Here is an 18,943-nt window from a genome sequence, read left to right as displayed (position 1 = left end):
TGGTTGTGATTTTAATGCTAAGGTATCTGAGCAGATTAACACTTTGATTCCATTTTCTGTCATTACATTAAGAATCTCCTAATTTTATGCACTGTTACTTGGAAATTAGGAAGGCACAAATACATGAAAACGGCCTCAAAAAAAGGTACATAATACCAACAATCCTACTACACTGGCCTTAACCTCAAGTAGTCTGCTGGGCAGCAAGCACAGGACAGTTGTTACATTCTTAAACATACCAATTATCCATTTGCAACACAACACACACAAAAGCTAGATTTCTGCTACATAGCTGGTTTCTCAAGGAACTAGGATTAGTTAAGCCAAGAATGCAGACACCAATTTGCAAACTACACAAGGCACCTACGGACAAGATCTTATACACTTTCATTTCTACTCACTGGCAAATCAGTGATTTACAAGAGGTAGAGCTTGCTGCGCTGTCTAACCACTTACAGCAACCTTGGTGTATTAAGTATCCTATGATAAGGGTTAAGAACTTTTTTCTTTTTAGTATGCCTTTTGAGCGCTTGCATAAATACGGTCAAAGAAATAAAAGTAACTTTATGCCTAGCAACTTAATCACAGCAACTACTCACAGAGACCAGTATTGAAGTGCATAACAAAAGGCAAAAGTCTTTCTAGGGTGGTATTTTTTCGCTTTAGTAGAACAAGCAGAATGACAGATCATCTGATCTATATTTTAAAAATTCAATTAAGTGACTTCTAATCATTTCAATTTCTCCATTATTGTGTAAAACAGTAACTTAATTGTTGAGTTAGAAAGTTTCAGTTGAGATGCCTGCTCATCTCGGTACTGAATGAACACTTATTTTATCTTGCCTCTGACCTGATGCTTTAGATTGTTTATCCTCTCTCTGCTTAAAAAAGAATCCGAGGGGAAAGGCAGAGAACAGCAAGGTTTGAAAAAAGACAGGTTGTTGAAAGAACAGAGTCATACAAGAGCTATCACTGAATCTTATTAGACTTCTGGTGTACTCTGTAAACATGAATAGATTCCTCTGATTTTCAGGAAGCAGATACTCTGGAACTAGCTAAAACAGTAGAGACTGCTTTCTTTTCCCATATTAAAGAATGTACACTGGAAGATGAAAGGGGATCAGACCGTCTCCTTATTTAGTTTTACACACAGAGCAAAGCCAAAAGTGTGCACCACTCCATTTCTGACACTCCGGAAGAAACAAGCAGCATCTTGAAGACTCCCCACGCAAGACAGCACCAACAAACTGCTAGCAGATCCTACATGCAGGGTAATTCAGATGAGCAAGCACTGAGTCAGTTAAGGAGTCTGGATAGTTTACATGAATTTGTAGTCAGTTTTGTTTCCCACAACAGCTAATTATGTAAAGGGTTACAATCATTACTTCCTGGAAGTCATCATCCGGTAAGCCAGCTGCATTTGCTTTTTATTCTGAATATAGCTAACAAGAAATACTGCACCATAAGTGTTCTAATTATACTTTTTGTAACTTCTATTTCACAATAAAAAAACCACTTAGGTCTAGTATATTTCGAGAATGTTTTGGTTAATATGCTAATACAGCTCCCTTGCCTGCTTGTCAGCACTTCTGCATCTATAAAGGAAAGTCTCAGGAGGTTGCAACTGAAACTAAAGCATGTTTTATTGGTCAATAATAGATAACATAACAAAGTTAACAGGAATATTCTAACTGGTGAATCCATGCTCACACTTCTAAGCAAGTTCTACTGAATCTTTTTTGAGAAAAATAGACAAAGAAGAAGTACTTTTCCCTTCTCACCACCTTAATTAAAAGCAACCCCTCAGATGCTATGATCTAGGTAAACACAGATAAAGAACCCACATATCTTAGGAGAGACTTCATTAAAGTCAAATCAACAGCACTGTCCTTCACTGGATAGAGTTTGAAGTAAATAACACAGGCCATCTTTAACTTATTTCACAGATATGATTATTAAAGAGTCAAATCATAAAGCATACCCTTTCTCCACAACATTTTCTTAGAGCATTTAGTGGGTTTTCCCTTCCTACCTGCAACACCTACCTCATTAACATGCACCTAAAGCTGGGATTATTTTGTTGTGCCAACTAGGAACTAAACCAAGCACTTACACCTTCCAGAGAAGACAACAGAGTAATGTGAAATCATGGTCATGCCCGTACACAAGCCAGTTCTTGGAAACAGAACATCAGATTTGCTTAGGGTTATTTCAAAAATGCTCATTTTTCATAATGACATTACATCTCAATTTCAGGATTTATCAGTCACCTGCAGGTAAAATTCAGGTTTCCAGTGGGTTGTATGATGCAAGACTGAATATTGCATCTTGAAATTCATACTGGTATATGCCTAAGAAACAGTGACAGAGGAGAACAAATGAGAGGGAAGGAGTTCTTAAAGAGATTTCCTTGATCAGTTACTGAACTGAAGTTAACTGAAAATGGCTTGAGAATATGAGTGCTTTGCCTGGACAAGATGGATTAGCAGGCAGAGTATCGGTAAAACACCTTTAGCCTGCCAGGTGGATGTAACTCACTTGTGACATACTTCAGTGTCTACTAGAAGATGACTTCTCCACAAGCTGCAGAAAACAGTAGGTTCCGGAGGAAGTAGTGCCTCAGGATTATGGCTCCATTACAACAGATCAAAGTGAATTGTTTGTCTTAGAGCACTCCCAAAGGACCAAGCCACCACACAAACTGCCAGAACAGCCTGCAGTTGTTTAAGTCTTGGAAACAAAGGAAAAAGCGGTGATAACCAACTCCTTTAGATTTGGTGCCAGATATAGCCTTAGTGATGTAAAAGACACACAGCAAGCAGTCTTCCTGTGCAGATAGCTCTGTCTCTTACCCAAGAGATGAACCCATGCTCTCAGCAATGGCCCTCTGTGCTTCACCCCAAGTGTCTGCTACTGCACAGCCCACCAGCCTCATCCCTGTTATTGGTACACAAGCAGTGATGCCAGTCACTGCACCTTTAACCACTGCTTTCAATTTCCAGCTGTTGCTCTTCTTCCACATGCATATGTATGTACTTACACACATACCCCACAATCTCTTGAACCAGAGTGTGGGGCACAGGGCCCAAGAGACAAAAGGCAGGGAAAGAAAAGATGAAATAACTTCAGGAACAAGAGGCTATTCATGACTCACAGCTCCCAGACTGACCAGCACAGTGCAAGGTCAGCTAGCCTCGCCTCACAGATGGCCAACACACTATCGCATCAGCCCAGACAGCTCACAGCAGAGAGCACAGGGCAGATCCCTGGAAGGGTTGGGTCAGTACACAGCAAGGTGGGAGAAGCCACTCACAGAGGAAATGCTGCCATGAGACTAAAACCTGCAGGAAGCAGAGGCAGCAGCACCCCCAGCACAGGCAGCCCTGCTACACATTTAGCCTAATCGTTCACACACAAACAACCCCCCATACTCTTTCAAAGCCTATTTTGCCCTGTGAAAGCCAAGCAGTAAGAGTAGATTAGACTCTAATAAGGATTAATACAAGTTAAGGTAGCAGTGATTTCCACTAGGGAGACCAGAAAGGTTAGATGTGGGATAGCATGACAGATGTAGGAAGGGTTGGGGAAAAAAAAGGTAAAGGGAAGAACAAACACCACAGGAGCTTGCATTGACACCTGCCTAGCTCCATTTGTGCTCTCCCCCATGTCCATCCCTGTCCAAAGCAGAGATCAGACACGCTGCACTGTCAAGTCATGGTCAGTGATTTCTAACAGGCTGTGTAATGGTCAGCAGGGGACTTCTTATCCAGTCTCAACAGCACTGACCTGCTTTTTTCCAGCACTACCATCCATCACCTCTGACTGACAAGGAGACCAGTTTTCACAAAAGGCAAGACCTAACCCAAGCAAAGTCTGAAGCAGAAAATGGAAAGAAATTCAGATCCCATTCTCTCTTACAGCAGCCACTTCAAAGCTACGTTTAATTTTATTAGCAAGTAGAACTTCAGTTCATAAAAAAGTGACCAATAAAAGATAATGGCAGGAAATTAAATGACCTTAGCATGATTTAGAGCATGGCTCTGCAGCAAAACTGCACAGAAAGTATGCTCGCAGAGGAAAAAAACACCCCAAAGAAATGATCACAAAAAGTTTCCAAATTGCTTCAGAGTCAGAGGCAAGTCAAAACTTCATCTTGGAGACTAACAAAAATGTGGATCTACTAAACATATGCATTAAATATGCACTATGATTGCCATACTGCAAGAAAGAAGCGCTGTTCAGACAACCCTTTCACTACTTACCTTTTCACGTGTGCTATAGTAATCAAGACTTTATTCACCTTTAAATTCAAGTAAAATAATAAATGTATCTTCACTGTGGTGCAGGAACATACCAGCTGCAGTGTGTGGTCAAGGCAGGAAAAAAAAAAAATGTACTCTCCTGACTCTTGGTCATACTTTCAAAAAGGCATGAAGAAAAGACGGGTTTTTTCTTTAATTATATAGAAAGACTAAGAAACCAAAACCTCTCCAGTTCCTCAGTCACGACCTTTGGGAAGCAGGCATTTTGTAGGGTTCGACCATGCCCCAAATAATTTCGTACACAGCATAGTAATAAACCAAGTTCCTTAGCTTTCATTTCAAGAAAGCCGTGGAAGAGTAAGAGTACCAAATACGCTAGTTAACAAAACAAAAACCCACCACAAACCAAAACAAACCAAAAAACTGTTCAGTTTATGACTGAACTGTCTGAATCTGCAGATACCCCTTTCAGCTGCACAGTCAACTACAAACTTATTTACCTGGACAACTGCAGTTTGTACTCTGAAAGGGAGGATCAGAGAGCCAGGAGAAAATGGTGGGGGAAAAGATAAGGAACTTCATTACACAACATAACTCCAATTGGAAAACAGCATGGAGAACCATATCCTTTCTGTATCAGACAGAGTCCTGTGTGTGGTCAAGTTCTTTGACCAGAAAAATTTCTGCTAAACCACGCTTGATAAACATGAACTTTGAAAACTGGCATCTATTAATCAGATTTTTTTTTAAATAAACCTCAAGAATTCTGGTATCATCCAAGGTACCAAATATTTCATTACAAATATTTTATTCAAAATAGCTATCAGTTTACTAAACAGCCCAATTTGTACTTCAGAACTCAGCCTTTTCTCAGAGAGGCTCCTGGTGTTGTTTTAATGTGAAGTTGAAATTCAGGTTCACAATTTAGAATTTTCGTTTTCCATAAAAATTAATTACGCAATATAATACAGACTGCTACCGAGTCTTTGGGATGAAAAATAGAAGTATTTTGTTCTGAAGAAGGCCATGCAAATATTGATCTTGGGGAAGTGTCTTCCTCCACAAACTGCTTTTGGGCTTGCATTTCAACTAGGTCATTTCCAACCGAAAAATGAAGGTGAAAAAAGGAGGGATCTAAGCAGCTCTTCCCTCAGTCCATTTCCGTTGGAGATGCATTTGCTTAAGAAGGCTAAGAGACTTAAACTCCAATGCTTCCCAACAGTTCAGGCCATATGGATCATCTCTCTGAAGAGACAGGCCCAGATAATTAGACAGTACAGTGCTTACCTAGTCAAAGCACATTTCTCCTGCGCATGGAAGGCCAGTTGAAAGTCCTAAGAATGCAAACATGCCAGTTTAACATGAATGATGGAAAAGCTCCGGAGCAGTAAATCCCCAATCCTCTGCTACCACAACAGATTTATTTTTCAGAAGGATAAATTTCCAAAGGGAGCCAGGTATTCAAGATCTCACCAGCTCACCCTTTACCATACTCAAGACATCTACCCACGGACATCAGAGGATGCTCTAGTATTTCTTCGCTACTGTGAACTGCTCACTAACTTTATCAATAGACACTACTTGAAATTATCAGCAGTACCAAGGAGCAGCCAGTCCCCAGAATACAAAAGGTATGATGGGCTCCTATAGTCAATTGATCCTTGAGTTAAGGCATGCTGTCTATAAATCTAACAGGGTCATATTCCAGAAAGTTAGTACTTGGCTCATAACCATACCACCAGTCTGTTGCTCATGTAAAAAGTATTCCTTCCATGTTCTAGCTCTAGTTGTATCCCCCACACCAGTTGTAAGGTTGGTAAAAGTACCTCTAATGACTTCAGAGTGCAAATAAAATTACCACATTCTTCAGAAAAACACAGATACAACTGATACTGTGGATGACCAGGAATATTTTATTAGTTATTTTACTTCCCAGGTGCCTTTATGTCTACAAAGTAAGGTACCTATGCCATCATAATATTCTTACATCTCCCAGAACAACAGGTATAGGTATCCAGCTAGACAGATCTAACTTTGGTATTAAGACATCCTTAAGAAATATCCTTCTGCTTTCTATACAATGTGCAGGGAAGTAAACACACCTTATTGCTTTAACTGGGACATGTCTTGAGAGAAGTCAGACTGAAGAACAGGGACATTGCAAAAAAATGTGCAATAAAATGTTCTGCCCAACAAGTCAGAAGTACCTTGTTTACTTCAGCTTGACAAACAGGTAACATTTACAGACTTTGGCTGTTGGTTTAGTAGAGGTCATATAGGAACAGCAGAATCTAGTGATACTGCTAAAAATCCAAGGAGAAGAGGTCAGTTTACACCACTCAGGAGCCAGGCACAACAATTAACATCTGTTACTGCTTCCTATTTGAGGAGTTAAGAGCAGAAAAGCTATGTGAAGAATGGTACTATCAAATCCTAATTTCCAATTATGGCACCATATACACATGCTACAGGCCATGTACATTACAGGCCCCTCTTCCTCCAGTATCAATATTCAGACATCTTAGGACAGGATTTACAAAGGCACACATCAGTGGCATGCTTTCTGAAGAACTAACGCTGATGCTCAGCAACCTGGGCAATGCAGTCTCACAACAAGGTATGGGAGATCCGTGCTGTTGCGCTCCTATGTACACGCCTGTCCAGAGGACCTCAAATGGCCAGTCTGCTGCCCAGTTGTCCACATCCTTCAGCAACTACACACATCAGCAGTAAGAAATCAGCTAGCCACAGCAAACACCAGAAATCAGAGGCAGCAAAAGCAATTTGGCCACACCCTTTCTCCTAACCTAATATAAGAAATTCCAAGCAGTATATAGGGATCTGACTTTCCTGAATTTACATTCCCTTAAAGCTACCTTGCTGGCTAACAAGGGCTGATTCCTTAGGCCTTGAACCCTCAATATCAAAAAGATTTTCAAGGTATCACACAGTGGTATCACTGCATTTTTATAGTATCACTGAGCTGGTGTCAAGCAGAATTGTATCTTAGCACAGACAGTTCATGCCACCTGAAATACAATTGTAGTGATACTGGTTAAAGAAAAAGCATCTCTGACTACATTTGCTAGCCCAGCATACTTTTTCAAACGGCTGCTAATCAACAATTCAGGCAAGACAGTTGGGTGGGACCAGACTGCACACACCCCAGACCACCACAAAGAAGCAAATCAAGTTAAAATTCCTATTAAGCTATATTTACAAATGCCATCTCCCTCTGCGATTATGACAGGGGACCATGATACCAAAGGAGAGCCAGGTTATCAGTGGTACTTTATGCCTTCATCTTTAGTGTCTTTTGAAATGAGGCAATATATGTAGCTGAAGGGCATGGTATTTTTTCTTCATTATTCAAAAGAAAAGACTGGCATATATAGCAACTGGCTGCAGATAATAAAGGCTCAGCCTTTAACAATCAAGTTAGGAGGAGGCAAAGAACAGTCTGCACACTCTGCAATGAGCTTGAGATCTCGAACATTTTTCATGCTCAGTGACCAAGACAAATCTGCACCATGTCCACAGAGAAGCAAAAGCACCAACCCTTCAATGGCTCAATGGCAGTGAATACAACAGCTGTGCGAGAACTGTCTTGGACCTGCCTATGTCAGACACTTGAAGCGTGGCCTATCTGCCAGCTCAGACCCCTCACTGCCCACCTATCTGGCAGATCTCTTATTTTAAGCCTAGATCCTTTTCTGGATACAAAAAGACTTTCAATAGTGACAGGTATTTTTCACAAAAAGTTAAGCTTAGAAAGAAAAAAATTCAAAAACTACCTCTTTACTTTTAAGAGGAAAAACCTAAACAAAACTACAAGCATTGCCTTGAAAAATTAATGTCATAAGATCGAGTAAGAGGAAAAAATATTGTGCTAGTACACAAAGTCAATAAATATTTCAACAGCTGAGGAGTGGTCCCTCCCACCCTCTTCCAGATGCCTCATATAGAAGGTCCCCCGCCCTTGCCTGCGTGGGGCAGGAAGGCTGTTCCTGAAGCCCATGGACCTGCATGAGGACACGCTCCATCTCTGCACATCGCAGACTGTTGGCAGCACCAAGGAGGGAGCACCCTACCTATGTAAAGAGCGCACCAGTATCATTTTAAAAAGCAGAGTTCAGGTGCTGCATAGCTTTTTAAATGCCGTGTTTCAGGTTTACATCCATCACTGGATTTCTTACAATTTATGTATTATGCAATATTTTCCCCGACAGCACCCAGAAGGATGCGCTCCAAGAGACCCACACCCCATTGCCATGTCGCTACTTTCCCAATCTCCGTTCCGCCCAAGACACTGGCAGAGGGAAAACGCTAGGCGAGGAAACTCGAGGGTCTGGAAGCGTCAGTGGCTCAAGCCAGGATCTGCCGGCGCTGTCCTTGGCACAATAGTTGAATGCGATACAGCCGGGCAATGGGAGGCTGAAATACTTCCTGGGATGGCTGAATGGGCTCATTCAGTAGACAAGGATAATTCTTTATTAGCCATCTTCTACAGCCCGGCACAGAAACTACAGCCCTAAGGGGAGGGTGGAGGACACCAGCCATGTGCCTCAAGAAAGGGGTATGGCTTAGCATTGTCTCCCGCCTCAGTAATTGCCAAGCTTTTTTTTTTTTTTTGTCCTCCCTTTCCCCTTCCCCCCCTCCCACCCCCCCGCCGGGTGTTACGAAGTCGGTGGAGGAAGGGAAGGTGCTCGGCCGGGGCCGGGCTGTGGCCGAGCCGCCGCAGCTGCCGTCCGGCCCCAGCCCCTCGGACCCACCGGCGCCGCTCGGAGCGCTGGGGGTGGGGGGGCAGCCTCCGCCGCCCTCTCGCCGCTCCCTCCCGCCCCGAAGTTCGGGAAACTGGGACCGGCCGCCCCGCCGGCGCTGGAGGTTCGGCCGGCAGCCGGAGGAAGGGGCCGGCACGACGCCCGGCCCCCGCGGCGGTTCTCCCGCTGCCTCCCCGCTCTTACCTTTCACTTGACTTTCATACTCCGCTATAATCTCTTTGTCCTTTTTGAATCTGCTCGGGGTTGACATTATCCACTCGCTTCTTCCGCTCCTTCGCCTTGTTCTAAATTATTTTTACTAATTATTCTTGTTTTTCTGGAGGAGCTCCCAAGTTGTGTCAGGCGGCCGCAAGCCCGAGCGAGCGCGGCGGCCGGGGAGGCGGCGGGCGCTGGCCCCGCGGGAGCACCGCCGGCACCGGAGGCGGCGAGGCGGAGAGCGGCGATCAGACTAAACCCCGGCGCGGGCACCATCGCCTCCCGGCACCGCCGCCGGCAGCAACGCGGTCCGCGGCCCGGGGCCGCCGCAGGGCGGGGCGGCGGAGCAGTGGCCGCGGGGCACCCGCTTCCACTAGGCGAGGGCGGGGGCCCGGCGGCTGCGCCCCACCATTGTTATCTCTCCTCACGCACCCGGGAGAGGGGAAGAGAAGCAGGGAGACAGCGGTGGGCGAGAGGCAGGCGGCCGCGCTCAGTCCGTACGCCAGAGGCACTGCTTACTGCTGCCGCCGCGCTCGCCTGGGTGGGAACTCGGGGCCGGCGCCCCGCCGTCACTAACCCCGGGCGGCAGCGCCGCGGCGCATGTCCCAACCTCGAGGGGCGAACAGTCACCGGCTCGGGGCGGCTCCCCCGCCGCGCCCTGGAGAGGTGTCTCCGGGAATAAACTTCTCCCCGCCCTCCCACCGCTGTCTCCTCCCTTCCTGCCTGCCCGCCCGCCTCCGGTCCTCGCTCGCCTTGTCCGCCCGTTCCGCCTCCTCGCCGGCGGCCGGCCACCGCCCCGGGCCAGACCCGTGGGCACAGCGCCCGCCTGAGCCGTTTGGCCGGCAGCCGGAGGCCGAGCAGCCGTGGGGGTTCGGGCTCGGGCGGGGGTGGGAGGAGGGAGATCCCCGCCCTGCCGCCCCCATCGAGCACATGGTGGCCGGATGCCCTCGGGGAACAGGGGTGTGAGGCCGCGGCACAGCTACAGAAGGCCCTTCATCCGGCGGGGAAAGTTAAAGACCCGTGCTGCCCACAGCGCCAAGCGGCGCGGGGAGGGGGAAGCCGGGGGGAACAAGTGGCCTTTAGGGACCCCATGTGCCTCCCCAGTGTCTCCAGAGGCAGGGCACGGCTGCACCGGTGTGCGTAGGGGGCCGGACCCGGGGGGGCAGAGCATGGCAGCACGTAAGGGGAGAGCTGCACCCTCAGCACAGCAGATCTTGCTTCCACCGTCCTTGTCTGCCCGGTGCTCCCCTACGGGTGCAGCTTGTTCTCGAGGGCAGGAGTGCCAGCATGCCTGTGTGGGGCACTCCCTACAGCTCTTGGGGGAAGCAAGCAAGGCTCAAAATGCTGCTCCCTTGAGCTGCTGTGCATGGCATGCATCGGGGCTGGCCCTGTGTGACAGTCACGTTCAATGTCAGCCTTAGAAGGATGGATTCCAGCCCAGCAAGTGGTGGTGGACAGCCCTCCCCGCAAAGCTGGGACTGGGAAAAGGGGAAGGTGGCCCAGGAGGGCAAGAATAGCTGAAATTTGGAGCACGAGGTGAGTTGTCAAAGGGCATAAGTGACCCAGGCATGCCCTTGGTCCATGGTGCCTCCAGCTGTAGTGGGGACAGCCTTCTCTGCCTGAAGAGCTGAAACCTGGTTCAGCCCTTGGAGGCTGTGGAGGATGAGAACTGGCTGCCAGCTCTGCAGGTGCAGTTGAGACCATGCCTGCCAGGAGTCAAGCACAGTGGTTCACAGAGCTGGTAGCCATGCTTGTCCAAGGTCCCTGGCTGTAAGGCTGGGACTGCAGAAGGGCTCAGGTGTGGCTCAGGTTGTACAACCCACTTTTCTTTTAGACCCAGCTGCTGTGAAATTTTGCTTTTGCCAGAGAAGAGCTTTCTGAAAAAAAACCATTGAAAAAGCAGAATGATGGACACTGCTGCCTTGTGATGAACAAAGAATGTGTTGTCATTCACGCGTCAAAGCCAAAAGTCAAAGCAAGGCACAGCTTCAGACTTTGAGCTGCAGGGAGGTCAGCTCTGAGGAGGTTCAAAACAGGCAGGGGACATTCTGGAGACAGAGGCCTCCACTGATGTCAGGGATGTCCAGGAGTGATTAAGCAAAGATGCACACTATTCACAATGAATTTCCAAAGATAGCTGCTGTATAATTTGTGTAGTGAAATTTCCAAGAGATCCTACCTTGGACAGCTAGCCCTGATGCTGCCAGGACTTAACTCTTCAGGACAAGTGAATTGTGGGATCATCTGCAACTGGGAAGGTTCAAGGTTCAGCTACCCAGTAATTTGGCTGGATTTGAGCTTGAGTGCTATGGGGACCTGGTGCTCAGAGATCACTGGCACAATTAACTGTACTCATGAAGACATTCTTGCTTTAATTCTTATAAGCACGTTGCCTTGGTTGTTAGAGTTGCTCACTTCCACACCTCTGCATTTCAACAGTAAGTGTACATTTGTCCTTTGCAGTTCATCTTTCATTAGGTACCATGCTCTTCCTGCTAGGGGATCAGGGTAACAGGATTCCTGTTCCCTTTTCTTTCTTCATGTGTTGTTCTCTGTAATTTTATTACATATCTTCCTCTTGCCCTGCCAGTGCAATCTTTGTCCAGCTCTGATCCCAATTCAGATCACCTAATGCTATCTTAGTACAGGAGGTTATTGTCTAAAACCAATTTAGAAATTTAAGTTGGATAGTCAAATTATATCCCTTGAATAAGAAGCCTAGCCTCAAAAGAGCAGTCATCTCTGTAATCCCAGCCACTTTGATTTTCATCTCAACCTTTGATGCCAACATCTTGCGTCCTGGCTGTTCGAGTCCATCTGTTTGGCTGGGGACTGGCTGATTTACAAGACAGTGGGCCATGTTCCCTGGGACCACAAGGCACTAGCTGGAGATTAGCTGTAAGTCTTGTCTGGTCTTTCAGGGGACAGCGTTTTTGCAAACAGGACAGGGAACAGTGCTCAAGTCCCCTTGTGCCCTGTGTGAGGTTGTGCAGGCTGGCACCTCAGCCAGGCCAGTCCCTTTCTCTCTTATCTATGACTTGGGCATATAAAACATGTCCAAATGTGGTTGAAGATGTAGAAATGTTCTGTGCCTCCTCTCCTGAGTCCTGAAGGACACAGCCCTCTCTTACCACTGAGCCTATGCTGGAAAGACTGTGAGGAGAAGGGTGCAGAGATAGGCTGAATGCCCATGCCTACACCATCCATTCCCTCAGCACTAGATCCTGCATCCAGAGGATCAGCCTGGCTCTACAGAGCCAAAACAGAAGCTGCAGACAGAGCAATTGTGTTACTGCTTATGAAGAAACCACTTTTAGGCTCTGGAGACTGACCTCCCTGTATTCAGCCACTCAGGTCAGGGCTATGTGTCTGTGGCAAGACCACTGAGGAAGGATGGGCCAGGGACCCAGCAGGCTTGAGTGTGCCAGGCTCAAAGCTGCACAGATTCTGGATCCCTGAGTTAGGGTTGGACTCCAGGACAACCAGGATTGAGCTGGCTGAGAAATCTGATTCCGGCCCCCTGTCCCTGTCCTCCCCCTGCTTTCCCCCCACCCTCTCCCCCCCCCCTTTAGGGATTGGGAAAGGATTGTGCATTATTACATGGGTGTAATCTTCTTTTAAGATGTTCATGGCAGCTCAAGTCTCCGGACTCAATTCCGCACTGATTTACACAGCCTGCAATCCCATTGTGAGGATAGTGATTGCACAGGAACAGAGCCTGCCTGGGCTCTGCAATGCCACGTTTGAGGTGACTTACAGGACACAGAAGATTATTACAGAAATGCCTGTCATTTGAGACCTGTTCCCAAAGATCCCCACAGGGTTCCCATGAATTTTGAGAGCAGAGAGTGCTGGAGCTGTGGAACAGTCTTGTTACATAAATCCCTGTGTACTCATGAATGATGCTTGAGAAGTCATGTTTATCCAGTGTTGTTCTGTGAACTCTTAACTTACTGCTTGTAGAGCATATCCAGGTCTTGGCAGGGAGGATGCTATAGACATTTAAAAAAATATTAGGATAAAGCTGATTGAGAGCACATATGTTGTGGCAAGAGACAGAGTTGTATCAATAATGCAGTATAGTACAGTACTGTTGTGGTACAATTCTGGTGCAGGGTTTGTGGACTGTACCTCAGTGTATGGAGTTAGATAATCTACTCCACTGGGGAATTGGAAAACCTGAATTATGTATGATAGAACAGAGATGTGTTTATACAGAGAGAAGTTGTTGCAATATTTCATACACAGTGCAAAAAGGAATAACGCAGGCATGCTTGATTCTTGCTTGAGAACTTCATTATTGCATCTCATTTACACAGCCTGATGAGCTGAGCAGTATTTGCCTTCTTGTGCTGCTAATAAAAATAGTCCCTATAACTGGTTGCTGGAGTATCATTGAGCTATTCTCTGTAAGTACATAATGAATACACTGACCCCCTTAAACAATAAAACTCTACACTAATTTTCTTTAGTCTGAAAAGAAGACAAATAATTCATCTTGCTTTATAATTGCAGTCAATCAGTCATTTTACAATTGGACAGTAAGTCTCTAAGTGAAAGACCAGGCTTTAATTGAAACAATGAAACATTTGATTGTTATTGAAAAATCAGTAAGAGGCACCATTCAAAGAGCTTGTTCAAATGTTTGTCACTGATAAGATGCACGTTTCTATAGAATCAAATCTATTTGCTTTGGAATGAGATTATTTTAGCAAATACAGTTGCTTATCTAAGATGTAAAACCACTGAGGCTTTTTTTTTTCCTCCCCTGCCCCCAACCACTGCAGCATTTAATGCTGCTCTGTGCTCATAAACTCCTGAAACATGGAGATGAAATCTGGGCTTATGGGGTTTGTCACAGACTGCAGAAGAGCCAGGACTTCACCCTGGCTGACCTGAAAGTGGCTCCAAAGCATTCAGCTGGACCTTCACAACAATGAAATGAAGATTGTGAGCTGCCCAAACTTCAGTAGTTCAGGAGAGATATTTCCCTTACCTGAGTTTCTCTGTGAGCCCAAGCTCTTGCTCACCTTTCATTTCCAGGAGCAGTACTCTGACCGCTGGCATGCATATATTGATTGTAAGGACATGTATACACAATTTCTTCCAGAAGCAGAATAAAGGATGAAGAGACATTCTTGTTCCACAGTAAGTACAGGTGGAGTATGTAGAATTGGTAACATGCTGTAAGTTCATGCTATACCAGGATCCATGACCATTTTCAAGCCCTAGGCTTTACTATGTACTCCCTCAGGTTACTTTTTTGTCCATTATGCTGAGTTTCTTCTGGATATAATGAATGTCCATTTTGTGAGCTTCACACACCCTAATTTAGGCAACTGAAGTCTCATGCCCGATTCAAATGAGGGCTCCTCAGTATAAAACAGACATAGAGCTCCTGAAGTGAGTCCAGTGGAGGACTACAAAGATGATTAAGGCATCTCTCTTATGAGGACACGCAGATAGGGTTGGGCCTGTTCAGTCTCAAGAAGAGATGACTGAGGGGGGACCTCATCAATGTCTGTAAATATCTGAAGGGAGAATATCAAGAGGATGAATCCAGGCTCTTCGTAGTGGTGCTGAGCAGTAGAACAAGAGGCAACAGGCAGAAACTGATGCTCAGAAGCTCCACCTGAACATGAGGGAGAACTTTTACTGTGAGGGTGACTGCATCCTGGAATGGATTGCCCAGAGAGGTTGTGGAGTCTCCTTCTCTGGAGATATTCAAAAGCTGTCTGGACACAATCCTCAGTAACATGTTCTAGGGACCCTGTCTGGACAGGGAGGCGGGACTAGATGCCGCCCAGTGGTTTCCTCCAGCTGTACCCATTCTGTGCTTCTGTAATTTAACCAAGTCATTTAGCCTCCTTCAAAAGTCAATCAAGAGAGGTGGGCATCTAAAATTCACTTATTTTAGACACTTCATTAGTATAGATTTTGTTCCCATTTTCCTTAGTATCATAACCAGAGGTCATACAAGACAGGAATGATATCCTCTTCAAAAAACCTGAAAGTGATATTGCTGAATCTTAACAACAATTAGGAATATTTGTAGTCCTTTTCTCCTGAATAAAATGCACAGCTAAGGGTATGCAGACTGCATTTTTTTCATTTGCTAATTGCAATCACATTGGAAAGTAATCCTGTCAGCTGGTCATCTGAAGGAGGATTCAGGAACACAACCTTTTCTATATATGTGTGTGCATGCATGTGTGTATACAGCCAATTTGCCATGTCCAAATGTGTGCAATAGCTCTCTCAGCATGAAATACATCTGAATGCAGTGGAGAATTGTTCACATAGCAGAAAAAAAAAATCTTCCAAGTGAAATCACTGACTTGAAATGTTAAGAGATCCTTCTGGTTCAATAAGGTAAGATTTCAGTCCTGGAGGACTGAGAGAGTCTGGGACATGAACAAGCATTGTGCTTCTTCTAAAGCAAAAAGAAAAGCACCAAACCTAAACCTCCCCACATTAGTTTCATTGCTATTTTGTTTGAAGAATTTAATGAGACTTAAAGAAGCGATTGGTACATTAATATTTAGTCCTTTGGTTTTACAATTCTGAAGTGTATTTTAATGTTTCCTTGTTAGCTTGTTCATTTTGAGCAGTGCTAATAGGACTAATGACATAAATAACACATAGAAAATGATGAGGCTACTTTATACCTTCTACTGTTGTTAAGAATATTACCCTTTTTTATATGGTATTGCTATTCACTTCCCAATTAGTAATTACAAGGGGGAATGAATTCCAAGTAGTAACCCTCTCACTTAATGAGAAGAGACTGAGGCAGTCTTGCCATTTGGAAGGAGAGGAAATATAGAAATAATTGCATCCTCACTGCAGGGTTTGTGTTCTCTGTGGGGCTACTTTTGTTCTTTGGTAGCCTTTGAGACTCTAGTATTTCGCTTCTGAACATAATGAGCTGAATGCCTAATTTGTAAGCTTTACCCACCTTACACCTGCCATCTTACACACACTAGCATTATTCTGGATCTTTATCTTACTTCTTAAATTTAAGAATATATTATCCAGAGAAACACTAAGGTTGTTTGGCTTTTCTTTCCAAGCCTGGTAAGGGAACACCAGTGTATTTTAAAAGAACTCTTCCAAGTGAGCCTATGGGGCTATGTTAGTGGTATTTAAAGTCTTTGATGAGCAGATAATTGCAACTCTTATAAACAGCTTCTGGGTTTAAATTTTCTACTTGCATTGTTTGTGTTTGTTCCATCCATTCTCATCTAAAAATGAAATACTTCTGCTGCTTTATTACTCCCAACCTTCTCGTACTAATGGTTTTGAGTGGAGAACATTGGAAGTTGGGTTAAGTTTAAAAGAAGGAACTGCTTGAAGCAGCATCAGATAATTAAGAACATCACATTTTAAAAGATCAGTCCTATATACTTCATCATGCTGCTGTTATCTAACTTTAACTGGAATGCTTCTATGAATAAGGCTGCTGGACTGTACCCTCAGGACTTAGATGGAGGAACACAACTGCCAGTCTTGCTATCCTTATATGGCCTTCATGGGCCATCCAGACTTCCCATCCAGGAATCTCAGCTTTCTGGGCTGATTCAGTCTGTGCCAGTAGTTTAAAGGTTGCAAATCACCTTCATTTATCTCAAAAGGGCATTAATTTTGAAGCCCAGCAATGACACTTCAAATGTCAGCCTTGTTCATTTTCTCAGAAGCATCCAGCTAGTCTGCTTGTTCATTAATGTGGCTAGATGGGTGGGAACAGCTGCAGCCTATCCAGCTAAAAAAGTGCCTGGCTATTAATGGTCTATGCAGCATGCTGTCATTTCTCTGATTAAGCCCCTTGGTCTACCCTCTGGCTGAGCCCTTTCCTGAAAGAAAGCATATGTGGAGAGAGGCAAGAGCAGAAAAAGAAAGGCTATCTGTAGCATCTTCTCTTTTGATTATTGATAGTATGATGCTGCTTTCCTTATTTTCCTTTAGCTCCTTTTGCCTTTGCAGTTGGAAAAAGACGAACCAGACTCATGCAGGAGGGGTGTCAGATGGCTAAAGGTAGTGATACCTGGGACTCGATGATCCTTGTGGGTCCCTTCCAACTCAAAATATTCTGTGATCCTATATGGAAATGCTAATGCCAACATAACTGAAATCTTAGACTGTGAAATAGAGGTAGGAAGGGATACAAGCACCAAGCTGGGTCTAAGGAGACCCTGCCACTGGATTTTAAAAGACAAGGATTAACCTGAAAATTGTTCTTTTAAGTGTTTGATACTAGTGTGACTTTGTACAGGGAGGGTGTTCCTTGCTGCAGTCTCCCTTTCTGGGTGAATTTTGAGGTGTCAGTGATTCCTCAGGCAATGCCAAGTTCCTTCTGTGGAGATGTGGAATCGCTGGGTGCTTGGAGGAAACACTGTGGGTACCCATGTGGGCTTGGTTGGTTAAACCTGGCTTTCTGTCATATCCTCAGGTTTCAGCTGACCCTCTCTGCACACTTGGGCTGCTGGCTCTCATCAACAGGAGGCACACAGTAGCTCAAAGGTAAAATATAATGATCTTAGCCTCACAACTGTGGCTTCAAAGTAAAGCTTTTAAGCTTTTACGCCAGTGTCCAAGAAGATGCGTCCCACATGGAAGAAAATTAAGTAAGGAGTTCAGGAGCAATTTTTTCCTTTCATTTTTGGCATGTGATTGAACATTTCTTAGTCATAGCTCCCTTCTGTTGTTTCTGTTCAGCCGCCCAATGTCACAGTAATTGGGTGTGCAAATATTGCAAACTACACACAAACTCTTGTCTCCAAATGAAGTTATTTTTATAGAGTCTGTTTCTCAGACACATGCATATAACCGAAAGCTTTCTGTTAACATCCACTGCTTCAAAAATTCATTTTGACCAAAAATAATATCTGTTTAAGATTATTCATGGTTTTCAAAAGTGCAGAAGACTAAAGATCTGTAGAAAATCCTTCCTGGGGGCCTCTACGGCAGTTTCCAGCCGAGGCTGTTGATGTATTTGAGATGTCACAGCTCCCTCCAGCGGGCCACTGCCAGGAGGAGGATTCTGCAGGCACCACCCAAAGCTTCCAAACCTCAAACAGAAAATATTCAAAACACTATTTTTTTTAAAACATTTTTTCCCCCTGAACGCAGTAGCTGGCTCTCCCTTCTCACAATGTAATAATATTGAAGCCAAGACTTGTATAAAATCTGAGAAAATTAACACACATGGACCAGATTTTCATACAGACTCAAACCAATTATTTCCTGTTGACTGCCATGTAAATACAGTTTTTCGTTTGGAGTAGGGTGGCATGGCCTATGAAACACAACATCTGAGATGTACTAGGATGAGGAAGGTTTCCTATGTTTACATCCTCCAAGTTATCATTCTGCAACATCAAACTACTGCAACAAGTCCAACACAAATGATATGCCATTCATTTGAACATATGTAACTCCATGTAGGTTTGTTTTCATAACGTGGATTACTGTTACTTTTGAGCCTTCACAGGAGCTGATGCCTTCTTTTATGAGTTTTCAGGTGTGGCAGTGGATGAAGCCGTGTCCATGTGAATGACAAAGTCTAGTCCAGGGTAAGTAGCAGATCCAGACTGGAAATGTGTTCTTTCTTTCCAAGAACCTGAAAACACAGAACAATTATTTTGGGAGATTTCCAATACTTCTAGTTCTGGGTGTCATTTTTTTGTGTGATTTTCATATCCCATA

At 44.7% G+C, this 18,943-nt stretch overlaps 1 protein-coding gene across 2 annotated transcripts in view; it reads right to left on the bottom strand.

The window, feature by feature from the left end:
* SRGAP1 (SLIT-ROBO Rho GTPase activating protein 1) overlaps nt 1-9,502 on the bottom strand; it is a 146,875-nt gene extending 137,373 nt beyond the window's left edge. Inside the window, exon 1 of one of the 2 annotated variants that reach the window (XM_039570768.1) lies at nt 9,227-9,502. In XM_039570768.1, the coding sequence (XP_039426702.1) occupies nt 9,227-9,293 (67 nt within the window). In that variant the 5' untranslated portion in view covers nt 9,294-9,502. The remainder of the gene's footprint in view (nt 1-9,226) is intronic. The other variant, XM_039570769.1, reaches the window with a different exon arrangement.
* Between the last annotated feature and the right edge of the window lie 9,441 nt (nt 9,503-18,943).

The sequence above is a fragment of the Corvus cornix genome, chromosome 1A (assembly GCF_000738735.6).
Source record: "Corvus cornix cornix isolate S_Up_H32 chromosome 1A, ASM73873v5, whole genome shotgun sequence".
Classification (NCBI taxonomy): Eukaryota; Metazoa; Chordata; class Aves; order Passeriformes; family Corvidae; genus Corvus; species Corvus cornix.
This window is presented reverse-complemented; position numbering and strand designations above follow the sequence as displayed.